Raw genomic sequence first — 16828 nt, 5'->3', positions numbered from 1 at the left:
TGCTCTCTTCGTTGGCAGGGAGCCTGACGGCTTTGGTGTGTCAGCATTCCATCACGCCCTTGGCTTTGCCCTGCAAGCTGCTCATTCCAGACAGAGGTATGCCGTCGGGTCCTCCGCGCTGCTCTGGCTGTCCGCGTGCATGTCGGGTACGGCGGTGTCGGGTCCGTGAGGACCCGCCGACAGAAGTCAGACCGGAGTCTTCCTCTGTCGTCTGCTCTGTGGGTGACCCCAAAGAGTGTCGTGTAGCCCACCCACGTTGGCAGACAAGAGGCAGCCCCGAGTGACGCCATCACCTTACGGGCTTTGTGAATGGCTTCCCTGGATAGAAAGCAGCTGTACCCAGAGACCTTCAGGGAGACACTTGCATTAATTTTTACAATTCTACAAAATCAGCAAGACGTTGCTCTTTTCGAGCTTAGGTGACAAACTATTCTCTGCCTTTATGGCTGTTTGAAAATGTCTATAATTAGGGGAAAAAAGCACCCACTGCGTAACGGCTTGATTTGGCCCCTATTTCCCAACTTCCTAGGTGGTATTAATTTTATTAGATTCCATAGTGCTTAATTTACAACATAGGTAAGTGTGATTTACCTTCTGCAGTCGTTCCTAAGAGCTGAGAAAGACATGCTGCTGGACTATGGCGCCCCCGCCTGCACAGAACGCGGGGCTGGGGTCCGCAGGCCTGGCGCTGTCGTCACCATGAGACAGCGCAGGTCACTGCCTGGGAATCCAGGCCCGAGTCTAACAGCGTCGTGAAGACTCTTTCCAGTGAGCCGGACTCATTTCTGCGTGTTCTCGCTCCTTCCCGCAGATCCGTTGGAGATAGCCGACACTGCTCCCCAGACGGCGGCCAACTCAGCCGCGGAGCTGCTGAAGCAAGGGGCAGGTCAGTCGCTGGCTCCATGCGCCCCGTCCTCGTCCCTGAGCGGAAGGGGGTCACCTTGGGTCTGCGGATTTCCTTCCTGCTGTGTGTGTGTGAAGAAACTCCCTTTCCGGGAGCCCCCAGGCTGGGTGCGACAGCCAGTGTGGGCAGACAGTGTGGGCGAAAATGTCCCCACTGCAAACAAGACCAGAGGCTGTGGGAGAAAACCACGTCCTGGGTTTCGTCTGGGGAGAAGGCAGGGAGCCGGGATGTGGGGGGGCCGGCCCCCTCGGCCGTGAGTATAAAAGCGCTCAAGGGCCTGACTCAGCAGGCCGACGGTTTCGCCCCTGCTGCCCGCCACTGAGGGTCACACAGACCCCCAGACGGCGAGCTTCCCTGGACACCTGTGTTTTAAATTAATAGACGTTACAAAATTTTTAGAGCAGTGGTAGGTTCACGGCAACATTGAGAGAAAGGTATAGAGGTTTCCCCCGCACCCCCTGGCCCGTGCATGCACGACGTTCCCCGTTACAGCATCCCGGGTACATCTGTTCCGATCTGTGAGCCTGGGTTACACGTCATTATCACCCAGAGTCCAGAGTCTCCACTGGGGCTCACTTGGTGGTGTTCGTTCTGTGGGTTTGGACAAATGCACAAGGCTGTGTATCCACCACCAGAGTATCACTCAGAGTACTTCCGTTGTCCTAAAAATCCTCCGTGCTCCACCTGCTCACGCCCTCCCTCCAGACCTGGCAACGCTGACCCTTTTCTTGCTGCCATAGTCTTGCCCTTTCTAGAATGTCTTGCAGTTGGAATCATACAGTTGTAGCCTTTTCAGGTTGACTTTGTCCCTTAGTGATAGAAGTTTCCTTCATGTCCTTTCGTGGTTTGGTAGCTCATTGCTTTTTAGTGCCAAATGATCTTCCATCGGCTGGGCGGACCACAGCGTACCCCTCCGTTCCCCATAACTGAAAGACTTTTGGCGGCGACAAATCTGCTAGAACATCCATGGGTAGGTTTCCGTGTGGACATGAGTTTTCAGCTCCTTTGGGTAAATAAAAAGGAGCGTGATTGCTGGATTGCATAGTAAGAGTATGTTTAGTTTTGTGGGGTTTTTTAAAGATTTTATTTGAGGGGCGCCTGGGTAGCGCAGTCGTTAAAGCGTCTGCCTTCAGCTCAGGGTGTGATCCCGGCGTTCCGGGATCAAGTCCCACATCAGGCTTCTCCGCTTGGAGCCTGCTTCTTCCTCTCCCACTCCCCCTGCTGTGTTCCCTCTCTCGCTGGCTGTCTCTCTGTCACATAAATAAATAAAAATCTTTAAAAAATAAAGATTTTATTTGAGAGAGAGTGCGCATACATGAGCGCATGAGCAAGGGGGAGGGGCAGAGGGAGAAGCAGACTCCCCGCTGAGCATGGAGCCTGACAAGGGCTCGATCCCAGGAGATCATGACCTGAGCTGAAGGCAGACACTTAACCTACTAAGCTGCCCAGGTGCTGCTGGTATGTTGTTTTGTAAGAAACCAGCATTGTCTTGCAAAAGAGCTGCACCATTTTGCATTCGCACCAGCAATGAACGAGCGTTCCTGTTGCTCCACATTTTTGCCAGCATTTGTTGTCGGCAGGGTTCTGGATTTTGGCCATTCTAGTAGGTGTACATTGGTATCCCATTGATGTTTTAATTTGCATTTCCTTGATGACATGTGACATGGATCATCTCTCCATTGTCGCCGCCTGTGTACTTTCTTTGGTGAGATGTCTGTTAAGGAATTTGGTCCATTCTTTGAGTGGTTTTCCTGTTGTTGAATTTTAAGAGTTCTTTGTATATTCTGGAGACCAGTTTATCAGACGTATCTTTTACAAATATTTTCTCCCAATCTGTGGCTCATCTTCTCATTCTTTTGACATTGTCTCTGGCAGAGCAGAAGTTTTTAATTCCAATGTCATCTGGTTTATCATTTCCTTCTTTCACGGGCTGTGCCTTTTATATTGTCTCTAAAAAGTTTATCACCGAACCCAAGATGATCTGGATTTTCTCCTTTGTGGTCTTCTGGAAGTTTTATAGTTTTACCTTTTATATTCAGGTGTGCGGCCCACTGTGAGTCAGTGTTTGTGATGGGTGTGAGGTCTGTGTTACGGTCTCTGTTTTGCATGTGGGTGTCCACTGGTCCAGCGCCCTCTATGGAAGCCGCGATCTCTGCTCCATTGTGTTATCTTCGCTTCTCTGCCAAAAGTCAGCAGACTTGATTTATGTGGGTCTGTTTCTGGGCTCCCAGTTGTTTTCTATTGATCTCTTCATCTGCTCTTTTGTCAGTAACGCAGTCTTGACTACTAGCTTTCCAGTAAAGCTTGAAGTCGGGTAGTGTCCGTCCTCCAACTCTGTGCTTCTCCTTCAGTCGTGTGTTGGCTAATCGTGGTCTTTTGCTTCCATGTAAACTCTGGAATCAGTTGGTCAATATCCACAAAATAACTTGCTGGGATTTTTATTGGAATTGTATTGTGTCTATAGATCAAGTTGAGAAGAACCAACATCTTGACAAAATTGAGTCTTCCTATCCATGAACATGGAATCTCTCTACATTTATTTAGCTATTTCATATTTTTCACCCAAGTTTTATAGTTTTCCTTGTAAATATTTCTTTTTTTTTTTTTAAAGATTTCATTTATTTATTTGACACAGAGAGAGACAGCCAGCGAGAGAGGGAACACAGGCAGAGGGAGTGGGAGAGGAAGAAGCAGGCTCATAGCAGAGGAGCCCGATGTGGGGCTCGATCCCAGAACACTGGGATCACGCCCTGAGCCGAAGGCAGACGCTTAATGACTGCGCCACCCAGGCGCCCCTTGTAAATATTTCTTATACATAGTTTTATTAGATTTATACCTAGGTATTTCACTTAGGGGGCTGCTAATGTGCACCGTATTATACTTTTAGTTCCAAAGTGTGACTGTCCTCTGGTGGACAGGAAAGGGACTGACGCTTCCTGCATCATGCTGTAAGTGCAATCCCGCTGCTCACTGTTGCAGCGTGCGATGTAGCCCTAGTGGCCCCAGGGTAAGAGGGCTGTTGACAAGACCGAGTCCACAGGGCTCCTGTGGGTCTGCAGCAGTGAGGGAACCAAGTTCCCCATGGTGGACGTTTGCTCTCAGAAAGGTCTGGGGAAGGAATTTCGGAGTCTGGTTGGAGGCCTGAACAAGAAATACCTCCTTTCTGCACCGCATTTCGGTAGCATAATTTACAGCCGAGGCTCCATGTCAGACGTCCGTGCAATCTATCACTCTTTTCTCGTTACTTCCTCTGTACGATGTGCATGGTTCTTCTGTGCAAGTTTTCTCTGTGGAACTCCCGCTGACGATGCCTGTTGCTCAGCTGATGTTCATCTCTCTGGTTCCACAATAAATAATGTAGTGTCGAACTGTTTTCAGACCGTCCTCAATGGATATGTTCTGTGTGTCCGAAATGAAGGGGACACGGTTTGCCACAAACAGCAACGTGTTAGAACGTGAAGCTCCATAATGAGGAGCGTGGCCGTGTCTGTCCTGGGTTCAAGTCCAGGCTCTGCCACTCGGTTTTGACCTCTGGCAGCTCACTCAGCCACACAGACCTCAACGTAACCATGATGATGATCTCTCCCTACAGCGTGACTGCAAAGACCAAGTGAATCAGGCGCTGAAAACTGCCTTGGGAACTATAATGTGGTCACTCACATAGGTTGTGGTGGTGTTATTCCTGCCATGTTTGCACGGAAAAATGCTCTTCCTGGCCCAGGAGAAATGGCCTTTCTGATGGCGGGGGCCTCGCCCTTTCCCTGCACGGGCCGCAGCTGGGCACCTCTGTAATATCTCCGGGTGCAGCCCTGCACTCGGCCTGGGGCTATACCGCACCCCGCGTGCCTCTGGGCTCCATGCTTGCCTTAATATCATCTTACGACGAGCTGCCTGTCGCGTTTCTCCTTAAGCTTCGTGGTTGTCAAACATTTTTCCCAATAAATGTCCAATAAATGGATCAGTGAATTAGCTAATCACAATTAGGAACCATATGGCCCTTATTTTTAGACATCACAGCTTTTTCTTCTACTCTGGCTTATCATCAGGTGTATGACTTTGTACCTCGTTGAAGAACGTACGGCAGGTATCAGTAATGTTGGATGACTTGCTGTTTTGAAGGGTGGCAGCTCCCAGGACTTGAGGTGGGCCCTGGAGAGCTCATGTGAACATCTGAGCTTAGCATTTACGCACGACGGCGTGGAGCCTGTGTCCTTTAAATGTCCGCGCTCACTTCATGGGTGACAAGGCAAGACGTGGAATCAGGACACAGATCCGTGGCTGGAGTGAGGACAGAGCAGGAGCGAGCTCTCAGAGGCCCCGCGGTTGTTGGAAAAAGCACAGGAAGGCGGTCAGACTGTCCCATTGGCGATCACCTCAAGGAAATTGATTTTTTTTTTTCCTAAACTAAATTTTGTGAGTTTTCTCATTCACCCCCGAGACTTGAATTGTTCCGTGTGGAGTCCCCTCCCTGTAAAATTGAGAAAACAGCACCTGGGAGCGTTTGCAGAGGCGGGCGGCCCCAGCGAGGGTGCACACCCCATTGTCTGCTTCCCCTCCTCTCGTGTGACTGAGGCCCTTCTGGGTCCTTCCAGTGTCTGACTGTTGGCATCTTTGGTCTCTTCCTTGGTGGTGTTGAATCTGCAGGCTGGAGTCCGTCCTGAGAGGAAGGACCAGACCTCTGGCACGTTTCCTAGAAGTGTTAAGGCTGTGTCCTTAACTTACATACTGTATAGTGTATTTTCTTTATAAGAGTAGTAGGAGTTCTTTAAGTTAAAAAAAAAGGGAAGGTGTGCCTGGGTGGCTCTGTCGATGAAGCGTCTGCCTTCAGCTCAGGTTATGATCCCAGGGTCCTGGGATCGAGCCCCAAATCGGGCTGCCTGCTGATTTATGTGGGTCTGTTTCTGGGCTCCCAGTTGTTTGTGTTTTTTTGCACACCACGTAGGTCTCGTTTGCAGTGGCTGCGAAATGGTCCATCTAGTGATTGAGCTCCTTATGGTTGCTCTGCTCGTTTGGCTTGTTTCTGGCTTCTCAGCACTACTAACAGCCCTTGGGAGGCTACCTTTCTGCATTACGTCTTTTTTCTGAATCTTCCATTGCTGCCTTAGGACCCAAGTTCCCGGACGCGGCAGGGCTGGGTGAGGCCGTGTGTCCCTGGGGCTTTGTTGCCCGTGGGTTTGATGGGCATGGCCCCGTTCGATGTCACACGAGGCAGTCTTGCTCCACAAGGTGACACCCCCCTCCCCCCGGGACCACGAGTCAGGTGGAATTGGATGTCGGGGGGCCAGGCTGGGTGGACAAACACCAGTGACCGTGCGGGCCCACTTTCCTCTGCTGGAGAGCAGGGGTCTGGGCCCCATGCGCTCAGCAGACCTGCCCCCGGCTGTGCTCTGGCAAGTGGCAGCCTCCCTCCTCTGCTTTGAGGAATGACCCCATGGCTCCGCCTTTGGGAGTGAGATTCCCCAAACCCCGACTCCTTATCAAAAGGCCATTTGTGGTGCCACAAGGGAGCTGGGGTCTGGGCTGGTGGCCGCCCATCCTGGCGCAGAGCCAGGCTGTGCCTGTTTGGTGGGATTTCACTCTAGTTAGATCAGAATTCCTTGTCTTGTTTTTGGAAATACATCACAGTAATGCTAATGAGATCAAAAACAGAATATACGCCCTCCAAAATCACGCGGTCTTCCAAGTTTCCAGGCACCCATCCAGCTCCCGCGCACACACACACTTTTTCTTTTATGCTTGTGATCATAGCACGAATATGGTTTTTATTCTGCTTTCCCGTCAACCTCTAAGTTTTTTCCGGTTTTGAGAAGTAATCGGCGTAGCGTCGCTGTGCAGGCCTGTGGTGCAGGGAGAGAGGGTTTGATCATCTAAGTCGTGAAGTGGTCCCCCCCGGAGGCTCAGCTCACATCTGTCTTCTCACGTAGATGCAATACGAAGAGGAAAACAAAGAAATGTTCTCCTTGTGCTGAGAAAACCTTGGACCCTCTGTCTTTACGACTTTCCCGTGAACCACATGGAAGCGTCGGCCGTGGCCTCCACGCTCACTCTCCCGTCTTCTCTTCGCTGTACACGTGGCGTGGCTGCCGTTGGCTGGTTGCTTGGTCTTCCGTGTGGGGTTCATTGAGCCATTCCCTGTTTTCCTGCTCGGTCAGCGCGTGCCTCCAGTATCCCCACCTCTGGGTTGGTTGTCTGCTGTGGTTACGGAAGATTTCCCTTCTGAGTCTTCTCAGAAGTGGGACCTCTGGGTCCCCGAGTACAGGCATGTCTCCAAGCCTCCTGTTAAACATGGCCACGTTATCCAGAAGGGCTTCCGGGTTGACTCAGCGGTTCATCAGAGCGTGGCAGGCGTGGGGCACTGGGCAGCCACTGTCGTAATGGGCCGACACGTGCTCTGTCCCAAGACGACACATGTAAACCCCTCAAGTCCAGGTGGCATGTGGAGTGCAGGTTGCCCCCAGCCCTGCCGCTCCCCTCGAGTCAGTGCCGGCCAGCCAGAAGGGGCAGGTGCGTCTCCGACTCCTGCCCGCCCCCGAGCATCCCTCTGGGTGAGAACGTGCATGTGCGTCTTTCTGAAGGTGCGTCTGCCGTCAGGACGAGCACGTGGCATTGTCGGCAGGCATTATCTGTGGCCGAGGACACTTGGACGCAGCCTACATGCTTCACGGTAAAATCCACAGCGCACCCTCGGGGACCTTAGGCGTTTGTCACTGAGCATGCCCGGGACCCAGTAGTTTCTCCGTAGACACCACAGCAGCAGGACGGAGCTGGGGAGTCAGGACACGGCGGCTTGGACGCCCAGGGGCTGCGAGGCTCCTGGACCACTTCTCAGGGTCTCCAGCAGCAGTGTCCCCTGCACGGGACAGGTGCAGATGGGCTGAGACAGTCTCTGGAAAGTGCCACGGCCTGACATGCAGGGATTGTCAGAGTGAGCAGTGCTAGCGGAGCCTGGAGACACGGGAACAGTTGTGTTTGGGCTGGAAAGTTCTCTTTAAATGCTGGCTGGCGGGGCACTGCGTTTCTGGCCGTGTGAGCAGGGGTGCGATCTCGAGCTGCTCTTGGTGAGAGCAAGGGAATGGTTCAGGGAACTTTGTAGGGGGAAGCTGGTGTCTCGGAGGAAACTCCCTGCTGATGGCGAGCTCGGGGACTGTGTCCTATAGAGGAAGTGGGGTAGCTCCCAGCAGTGAGCGTGGCAGGCTCCGTGGGGTGCACACTCTCGCAGCAGACCCCATCCGCTGGCCTCAGGCTGCATCCTTCCCGGGCGGTTTTCTGGAATCTGCTCTTTCCCTTTATTCTGGACCTTTCCAGTTGGGCCTCTTCAGTGGCTCCAATGATGATTTGATTTAGGTGGCTTTACCTCGTGATATCGGTGAGACCCCGGCTGACACACTTGTCATGCTCAGCTCCCCAGGATCGAGGGCAGAGCTTTGTTTTCCAATGAACTTTGCAGACCCGGGTCTTGCTCATGGAAGCAGGGGCTTCCAAGGCCCCAGAGCCTCCCAAACTTTGAAGATGAGCTGTGAATTGAACATTTGCCTGGAGGCCGTGGACAGCTAGCCACTCGCAGGCCACGGACACTCACGTGGTGCCTGGTGTCCAGCATGGTGGGGGTGGCTCTGTTCTTGGGGGTGGTAGGACGCGGGAGGACACGTTCTTAGTGGCTGGACAGGTGGGGCCGTGACTCCTGTAGGGAGCAAGCAGTAGGCAGAGTCCGAGTGTCTCCGGTCACACTGACCTCACACGCACCCCAAAGTCCCCCATCAGCTTCTGCGTGAGCTGCAGGGATCCAGGCTCAGAGGGCTGGTCGGGCTCTTTACTAAGCCCTGTTCACGCTCGACAGTTTGCTTTCCCCAAGAAGCGCCCAGCCCCGTGGCAGCGCGGGGACGCAACCCAGACAGGACGGGCTGACCTGTGCCTTCCTCATGCAGCCTCTGCTCTGAGTCGCACGCCTCATGCATCGTCCCCGCTCCTCCGGGCGCCATCACTTCCAGCTCTCGGTGCAGGATGGTTCTTTGGGGTTCTGGCTCTCACACTTCCCTCTCGCATGTCTCCTGACCTGCAGTGGTGCCACGGACCCACACCCGCCCCGAGGCTGGGAAGGAGTCTCCAGCCCCACTGGGGATGTGGCAGCAGGAGAAGCGGGAGGCTCCTGGGATGGGGCCTCAGGGCACGTGTGTCCCTGGTCCCTCCCCGTCCACGCCTATGGAATGGGGGGGCCGAGGGCTTTGCCTTCGGTGAACACCCTGCTTCCCTGGGTGTCTTGCAGCCTGCAACGTGTGGTACCTGAACTCCGTGGAGATGGAGTCGCTCACGGGCCACCAGGCCGTCCAGAAGGCCCTGAGCCTCACCCTCGTGCAGGAGCCACCTCCCCTGTGCACGGTCGTGCACTTCAAGGTGTCGGCCCAGGGCATCACCCTGACGGACAACCAGAGGAAGTGAGTGTGCCTGGGCGCCGGGCTGCGGGCGGGGCTTCTGGGCGCACCGGGGTCAGACCTCCCTCCAGCCTGCCCGTCCCCTGGACGTGGCTCTGGACATGTCGCTCATTGGTGTGTCCCTGGCCTTCAGGACCTCCCAGGAGCTGCGCGTAAACTGTGGGCATTTAGCCCAGAGGTTTTCTTAGGAGTCAGTAAAATTGTAAAAAAAAGAGAGAGAGAGAGAGAGAGAGACTTGGACCTTTGAGAGTCACACACACAGGAGTATAATTTTTATTTTTTTAAAGATTTTATTTATTTATTTGACAGAGAGAGAGACAGCCAGCGAGAGAGGGAACACAAGCAGGGGGAGTGGGAGAGGAAGAAGCAGGCTCCCAGCGGAGGAGCCCAATGTGGGTCTTGATCCCATAACGCCCAGATCACACCCTGAGCCGAAGGCAGACGCTTAACGACTGAGGCGCCCCACGAGTATAATTTTTAAACACAAAAATCTTTTAACTCGATTCTGTAAAAACACTGGGAGACTGTGACAGAACCCGCCCGTCTTTGGTTCGGTGTCATTGCATCTGACGGGCAGTTGTCCAATTTCAGGTGATGCTGTGAGCTTCTAGATATTAGTTCAGTATCTGGATAATTAATTATAATGTAACGATTATATATCGAGAATAACTAATATGAGTAATAGTTACTCTTGATCATCTATTGTATGTTATGATACTTAATGTTATCTGGATGGTGCTTGAATATGTAGACAATGGGTAATATTCCGGTGGCTTTCAGCAGAGCCGTCCCTGAGCAGGTGTCCCGGGAACATAGTAGGGCTGCGGGCAGGAACATAGTAGGGCCACAGCCCGAACCGGGGAGCAGTCAGGTGCACAGACTGCTGCATGAGTGTTCCTCCCCACCCCCTGCCCCTGTGGAGCGCCTGACCTCAGGGTCAAAGGCATTTCCGATGCACTTATTTATTTGTTGTGGAAACAGCCCCCTGTGGTCAGTAAGAGAGCCCCAGCCCACCGTCATCAGCCATAAAAGCAGGGGGATGGCAGGAGCTTCCCAGGGCACAAGGCCAGTCCCCAGGGCAGCCCCCACCCTCCCTTCGAGCCCACCCCACAGCTAGTCTGTGCTGTCAGTTCCATCCTCCCGTCTGATGTGGGCTCTGGTCCTTGAGTGGCCGGCCTTCCTGGACCCCCTGTCCCCAGCGAGGAAAGTTCACTGGACACAGTCTGCGGTTCTCGGGCCGAGCACAGGAAAGCCGGGCTCACTGGTTGTCCTCCGGGGCTGTGCCAGGGCTCCGGGGTTTGGTCCCGACCTCCGCGCGGCTGGCAGGTGCACGATGTTCCGCTGCGTGTCTCCCTTTTGCGAAGAGCCAGCTTCTCCAGCACCGCTCGGTCCCGCGTCCCATCTGCCCATTTCCGACGGGCGTATGCCCGGCTCCTCTCTCCAAGTGACTAGTAATCGAGTCGGCCTCCGCCCGATTCTCCTTCTGGGGGAGCCCGCGCCCTGCGCCACGGTCACCCTCACACCCACCAACAGAACCGTGTCCTCCCCCCGTGTCCCGACAGGCTCTTCTTCCGGAGGCACTACCCCGTGAGCAGCGTGATTTTCTGCGCCTTGGACCCACAGGACAGGAAGTAAGACATCTGTACTTGTATCAAGCAGCGTGTGTACATCGCTGGCCCATTACGTTAATAAAGAAGCTAACCTAACTCTTCCTTTCCTTTTTATCTGCAAGGTGGATCACGGACGGCCCCTGCTCGAGGTAGGTTCCCGGGACGCCAGCGCCCTCCCTGCCACGGTCCAAAGTGCGTCTTCTTACGGATTTCCAAAGAGGTTTCCCGTAAGGAAATGAGGGAATCATGCCAGCGGGTTCGTGCCATAAACACAAGCGAAAGTGTGTCCTTGCGTAGGAAGGGCCTCCCGGGGTTCACTTTCCTGCTGCTCTTCCCCGAGGCACAACACCTACCCCGGACCCGTGGCGTGTGGCGCAAAAAGCGTGGAACGGATTGCACGGCTTTTCGGGCTGTTCGGGGCAGGCGTGGACTGCAGGTGCCCCGAGGTCAGGGTGGAGGAAGGACTTCTATGTGAGCAAGAGTGACACGGTGTTCAGCATTTCCCAGGCTCAGAGGGAGCACGGTTCCCGCCTGCCATGGCCCCGCGGCAGGCCAGTCCCGCCAGGCAGCGATGCTCCCAGAACCTTCCAGAGCTGTCCGCACTCCGAGCCCGGCTTCCTCCGTGTAACCTAAATCTGACAGCCAGGAATAGGTCAGACCACTAGGATCCTATTCTAGCATCCCTGGCTCACATTCCTGTTTGTCTCGGGATCGGCTAAGCACTCGGAGGCCCCACGCTCTGGCATGCGGGGCTGACGGCGCTCCCTGCGTGGAATGTGCCACCCCAGGTTCCTTGAGCCAGGCCCTCTCATGGCTGGGATACCGCTCCAGGGGAACAAAAGAATCCTTCATTTTTCTAAGAAGGAGCAGAAAGAGTTTCCCGGGGACCACGGACGTCCCGTGTGAGGCTCAGGACTCGTGAAGGCCCATTCGGAGAAGGGCTCCAATTCTTCTAACAGATGAGCTGCTCTTTAAACCGTTCCCTTGCTTGCGCGTAGTTTGTAACTGGGGTGTAGGAGGCCCAAGAGGAGAGCTCTGGCTCCCGAGGGCGGGAGTGTGGACGTCCAGGCAGGGCCCACATGCGGCCCTCACCTGTGCCCACATGTGACCCGATGGCCCCACCCCAGTACCTGAGGAGCCCGGCCTCCCCTGGGAGTCAGGCCACTGACCGGGTGGGGGCTCAGGGACCTGCGCTGACCCGTGTCTGCAGGATTCCGACCAGGAGTGGCCTGGGGCGGTGGCCAGGCACGCACCTGCTGGAACCTGCGAGGTTTGGGGGGTGGGCAGGTGTCTGGAGATGAGTGGCGGGTAGAGGTGGCGGTGGTGCAGGAGGGAGCAGACAGAGGTTTGCCCCCACGCTTGGGCCTTGCGGGACGCTGGCGCTCTGACCTTACTCCTTCCTGTTGCAGAGTCTTCGGGTTTGTGGCCCGGAAGCAGGGCAGCGGCACGGACAACGTGTGCCACTTATTCGCGGAGCACGACCCAGAGCAGCCTGCCAGTGCCATCGTCAACTTTGTGTCAAAGGTCATGATCGGCTCCCCGAAGAAGATCTGAGCCCCGCCCAGCCAGAGCCTGGAGCGGGGCTGCGGCGTCCGCTGTGTAGCAGCTGGCCAGCCTGCCGCTCCAGCCCCGGGAGGGAAAGGGGCTCCCCCGGCTTCGCGGACACGGGGACACACGGTCCCCCGCCTACTGTCCTTTCCTGAAAGACTGTTCACCGACACGTCTCTGTAGCCAAGCGCTTCCCGGGTGGAGGAAATTGGGCTCCACGCTGGCAGGGGCCGTGCAAGGACACAGGCCCCCGTGTTCCTTGCACGCCGGCGTTTGTGTGAAGGAGGGCGCCCGGCCCCTGCACAGTGGCCCTGGGTGACTGGCGGTGCCATCAGCAATGCGGAGGGCTCCCGTCCACCCAGCACCCGGTGGGGGGAGGCCTCTCTCCTCCACGACAGAGACGCTAGCTCACCGAGAAGGGAACGCACGTTTGATGAAGGTCTGTGCAGGTCAGGCCCTTCCAGAACTCTGGGGGCACGAGCGAGGGGGTGACACGATGGCTGTGAGGGCCAGGAGGGCCACCCGGTCCCTGGGGAGGGGCACCGTGTTGCCCAACAGCCCCCTGCCCCGCGGGTGGCAGTGGCGCCAGCCTCCCCCTCACATTCTGGCTCCGAACGGCATGTTGTCCTTGAGAGAAGGAACATGGACGTGAAATGTCTTTTCCTGTAATTTATATTCTACTTATGCCAAATTATTTATGATAAATTGCTGGGCAGGACGGGGTCCCACTGCTGAGGGCTGCCAAGCCGAGCCCATGCTCACGACCGAGGGCTGCGTCCCCCACGGGCCAGGCTCCGCAGCCTTGACCACCCCAACGCTTGCTGTGGACGGTTCCCGTCCGGGCGGCGGATGGCGTCCTTTCTGGGGTGGAAGGTTCCGGAGGGTCGGTTACATATGGCTGGAGACTCGGCCTTGATCTCCACAGCTGTTCTTGACCCTCCATGAGCCATTGGCCACTTGTCCCTGCCTCTGCAGCCCCCACTGGGATCCTGTTTCTGGCATCCTGAGCAGAGGAGGGAGATGAGGAAGATGAGGACTCCCAGCCCTTCTGAGCTGAGAGCCGCTCCTCTTCATCCCCCAAGCGACCGAGTCGGGGTGCCATTCACGCCAAGGGTTCCGTGCGCATCCCCCAGCCGGGAGGTGGGGCTGGTGACGCGTACTGGAGGCTCGGTCTCCTCCCGCACAGCGGCTCTGGGCCCCCGGGAGCTGCCCACTCTGCCCGACTTGCCAAAATCAAGGCCAGCTCTCAGGCCCCCCAGGAGTGGCCAGAGGGCACCACACCGGGGGTGGAAACGTGCGTTGTGAGTTCTCTGTGTTAAGTGGGTCACGTGGCGACTCGCAGAGCTGGAGGCCACGAGTCGCAGGGGCGCTGCTGAAAGCAGGTGGACGGGTCCACCGTCTAACTCCTATTGACGCCCCAAACATAAGTGCCTCATTTCTGTGCCAAATGTTTGCCTTGGTCTTTGCGGACCTTCTTCCCTGACAGGTGTTGGTGTGGCTGTGCGGGAACGTGCTGGCGTCTCCCAGCGGCCCCGCGGGCCTGGTCCTCGGCAGAGGCAGCTGGCATCTCAGGATTCCATTCGTGGCAGAAATTCGGCCCAGGGGACCTGAGGTGCCGTCCCCAAGAGGCGCCTCATCCCGAGGTGGCTTCTACCCAGTTTGACCCAAAGACCGCAGGTCAGGTCCCTCATCCTTCCGATGAAGGAAGAGAGGGCTCATTTAGAAACCGGAGTGCAGACAGGTGTGGGATAGAGAAGCACGAGCTGGCGGATGACGCAGGCCTCGGGGCCTCCTGTGCAGTCCTTGTCAGAGCATTCAAGAAGCCGCACTCCCTTGCTTTTGAGACGGACCGGCCAGCTGTGGCTTTTCCTCGCAGTGGCCGCGGCGTCAGGAAGTTTGCTCCCTCTATGGAGCTGAGGGAAGCCGATTCCCCGGTTCCTGACGAGCTGGTACGACAGGTTTCTTCCTGTGTTACACGTGCATCACACAGAACAAGAGGAATCCATGAACTTGGGGCTCAGACAGCAGGGAGCCCCACCCCCACGCAGTCTCGGGGACACTCCGTGGAAAGCTCTTTCCTTGGCACCTGGCCTCCAGGCGCCATTGGGCATGGGCTCCTGTCCCGGGGAGGTCAAGGGACCTGCTCGCCACCGCGTCATAGCCAGGGTCCCCTTAACCCGCTCATTAACCCGATGCTGTATTCCTCCAGTGTTAACCTATAACCGTGGTAAGTCCCACCGCATTTGAGGGTCTCCGTGTGTATCCTCGGCGTCAAAGACCTCATGTCTCCTTAGCTGCCTTACTTATTAGTGGGTATTTTTACTTTTCTTATATTGTAAAGAATATATCCAGTATGTAAATGAATGTTCTATAAACCCTTTGTATAGTCATTTTCTCTGCTTTTCAAATATCATCTCTATTCAGAGTATAATAAAATTATAAACGTGGGAAAGCGTCGGTGAGGCAGGCATTTCGTGCGTTGGATGAAGCGCCCAAAGGGCGTGAGCGTCTGTGTGCGTGCACGTGTGTGCATGTGTCTGCGTGTGTGCACGTGTGTGCGTACGTGTGTGCCTGCACGTGTGTCTGCGTGTGCCTGCACGTGTGTGTGCCTGCACGTGTGTCTGTGTGCTTGCGTGCACGTGTGTGTGCCTGCACGTGTGTCATATGCCTGTGTGTGTGCCAACACGTGTGTGCGTGTGTCTGTGTGTGTGCACGTGTGTGCGTGTGTGCCGGCACGTGTGTGCGTGCGTGTGCATGCACGTGGGTTGTGCACGTGTTTCACTGGGAGTTTGAAGTGGATTTCTTATGGAGCGTTGGATTCGGTTATAAATTCACCTATGTTTTGCCTTTAGGAATATATTTTAAAATTTCCACCCAGAGACCTTTGAAAATTTCAGAGATATTAAGAATTGAACTGCAATGTGTGCTGTTGCTCCCAGGATCTGATTTGTTTTCTTGTTCAGTCCCCGAGGGGACTTTCCGGGCATCTAACGCTTTGGGGCTGAACTCGAATATGAAGTTTTGTGGGTTCACATGTTGCTTCAATGGAGGCAGGTGTTGCCCACCGCCACCCTCCGGGGAGGGGGGCCTCCTCAGCCAGGTGGGGGCCCATCATGCTGGCTTTCTGCCTTCCTGGGTCTGGGCTCCCTTTCCCTGGCTGACCTCCTTCCGGAGTGAGGTGATGGGGACACAGGACCCATGGCCCTCATGCTCCCTGCGTCCTAAAGCCCTGAGCAGCTCCGTCACGGGACCCCCGGTGGGTGGATGGTCACTGGGCTCATCAGGGACTGCTTCCCTTTCCCCCTGCAGGCTGGGGATCGTGGTCCTCAGAAGGCTAAGGGCTGGGGCGGGACCGTGCCTGTCGTTGAAACACTGTGACGGCTCCGGCTCCAGGGAGGAGTGAAAGGCAGAGGAGGCACACTTGGGAGAGTCTCACCAATAGGACGTTGGGGGGCGAGGCTGGAGCCCTGGCCAGTGTCACAGAGGGAGTAAAGGTGGGCAGGGCACAGATCCGTGGCCACTAGCCTGGGCTTTCCAGGAACACAGTTTGGATGTGTCACGATGGCCTGGAGTCTGCCCAGGGGCTTCTTGGAGCACCAGCCACCAGCAGGCCTTGCCTGGACGGGAGCTTGTGGTGAGCGGATTAACTCCCTGCCCAGCGCTCAGCAGCTACTCCTGATGCTAGTGATGGCCGCCTGGGGCCCGCCCCTGGGGACCCAGATCTCTTGGAGATGGGCGCCTGGGTCCACCCCCTTGGGCCCTGGATCTTAGTGGAGTGCCCTCTGCCTGCCCCCTGGGGGACCCTGGATCTATTGACGATGGATACCTGGGTCCCACCCACTAGAGACCTCATGTCCTATCCGCCATCGTGGTTCCCTATTTCCCCTAGAGGTATGCGTGCGGTCACCAGGATCGTGAGATGAGCTTTCCCAGGGCCTCAGTCACATTTCACAGAGCAGACTCAAAGCTGAATCGGAGTTTTCAGGGGGACTGGGGGCCCCGGAAACATGTGGAGGGGACACTTCATGACGCGGGGATTGGCTGTATCCGGACACGCTTGGGCGGCAAGGCTGTTGAGCTGCTAACAAGAGGAAGATCCAAGAACGGATGGCCTTCAAGCTCCCGAGGAACCAGAGGCCAGAGCTTGGCAGAGCGAAGAGAACCAAAAAACACGACCAAGCTACATGCTGTTTACAAGCCTGGGCCGGTGCCACAGTAGGGGTGGGCGGTGGACCCCCAAAGCCCTTTGCTTGTGGGAGGGTGCCCCCAAAAGGCGTCTGCCATGACAATCCAGCCAGCCCATGAGGCCTCTTTGTTCCCGTGGATCTGAGACAGCG

General features: G+C 55.8%; 1 protein-coding gene across 11 annotated transcripts in view; it reads left to right on the top strand.

Moving 5' to 3' along the window:
- The window catches only part of TNS3 (tensin 3), a 214623-nt gene extending 199680 nt beyond the window's left edge, over window positions 1-14943 (top strand). For all 11 annotated transcript variants that reach the window (XM_045793589.2, XM_045793582.2, XM_045793581.2 and 8 more), the window contains 6 exons: window positions 19-96; window positions 812-886; window positions 9168-9336; window positions 10896-10964; window positions 11066-11092; window positions 12353-14943. In XM_045793589.2, the coding sequence (XP_045649545.2) occupies window positions 19-96; window positions 812-886; window positions 9168-9336; window positions 10896-10964; window positions 11066-11092; window positions 12353-12497 (563 nt within the window). In that variant the 3' untranslated portion in view covers window positions 12498-14943. The remainder of the gene's footprint in view (window positions 1-18; window positions 97-811; window positions 887-9167; window positions 9337-10895; window positions 10965-11065; window positions 11093-12352) is intronic.
- The last annotated feature ends 1885 nt before the right edge of the window (window positions 14944-16828 follow it).

This window comes from Ursus americanus, chromosome 3 (genome assembly GCF_024610735.1).
Source record: "Ursus americanus isolate L20-20 chromosome 3, mUrsAme1.1.p, whole genome shotgun sequence".
In the NCBI taxonomy this organism is placed as follows: Eukaryota; Metazoa; Chordata; class Mammalia; order Carnivora; family Ursidae; genus Ursus; species Ursus americanus.
This window is presented reverse-complemented; position numbering and strand designations above follow the sequence as displayed.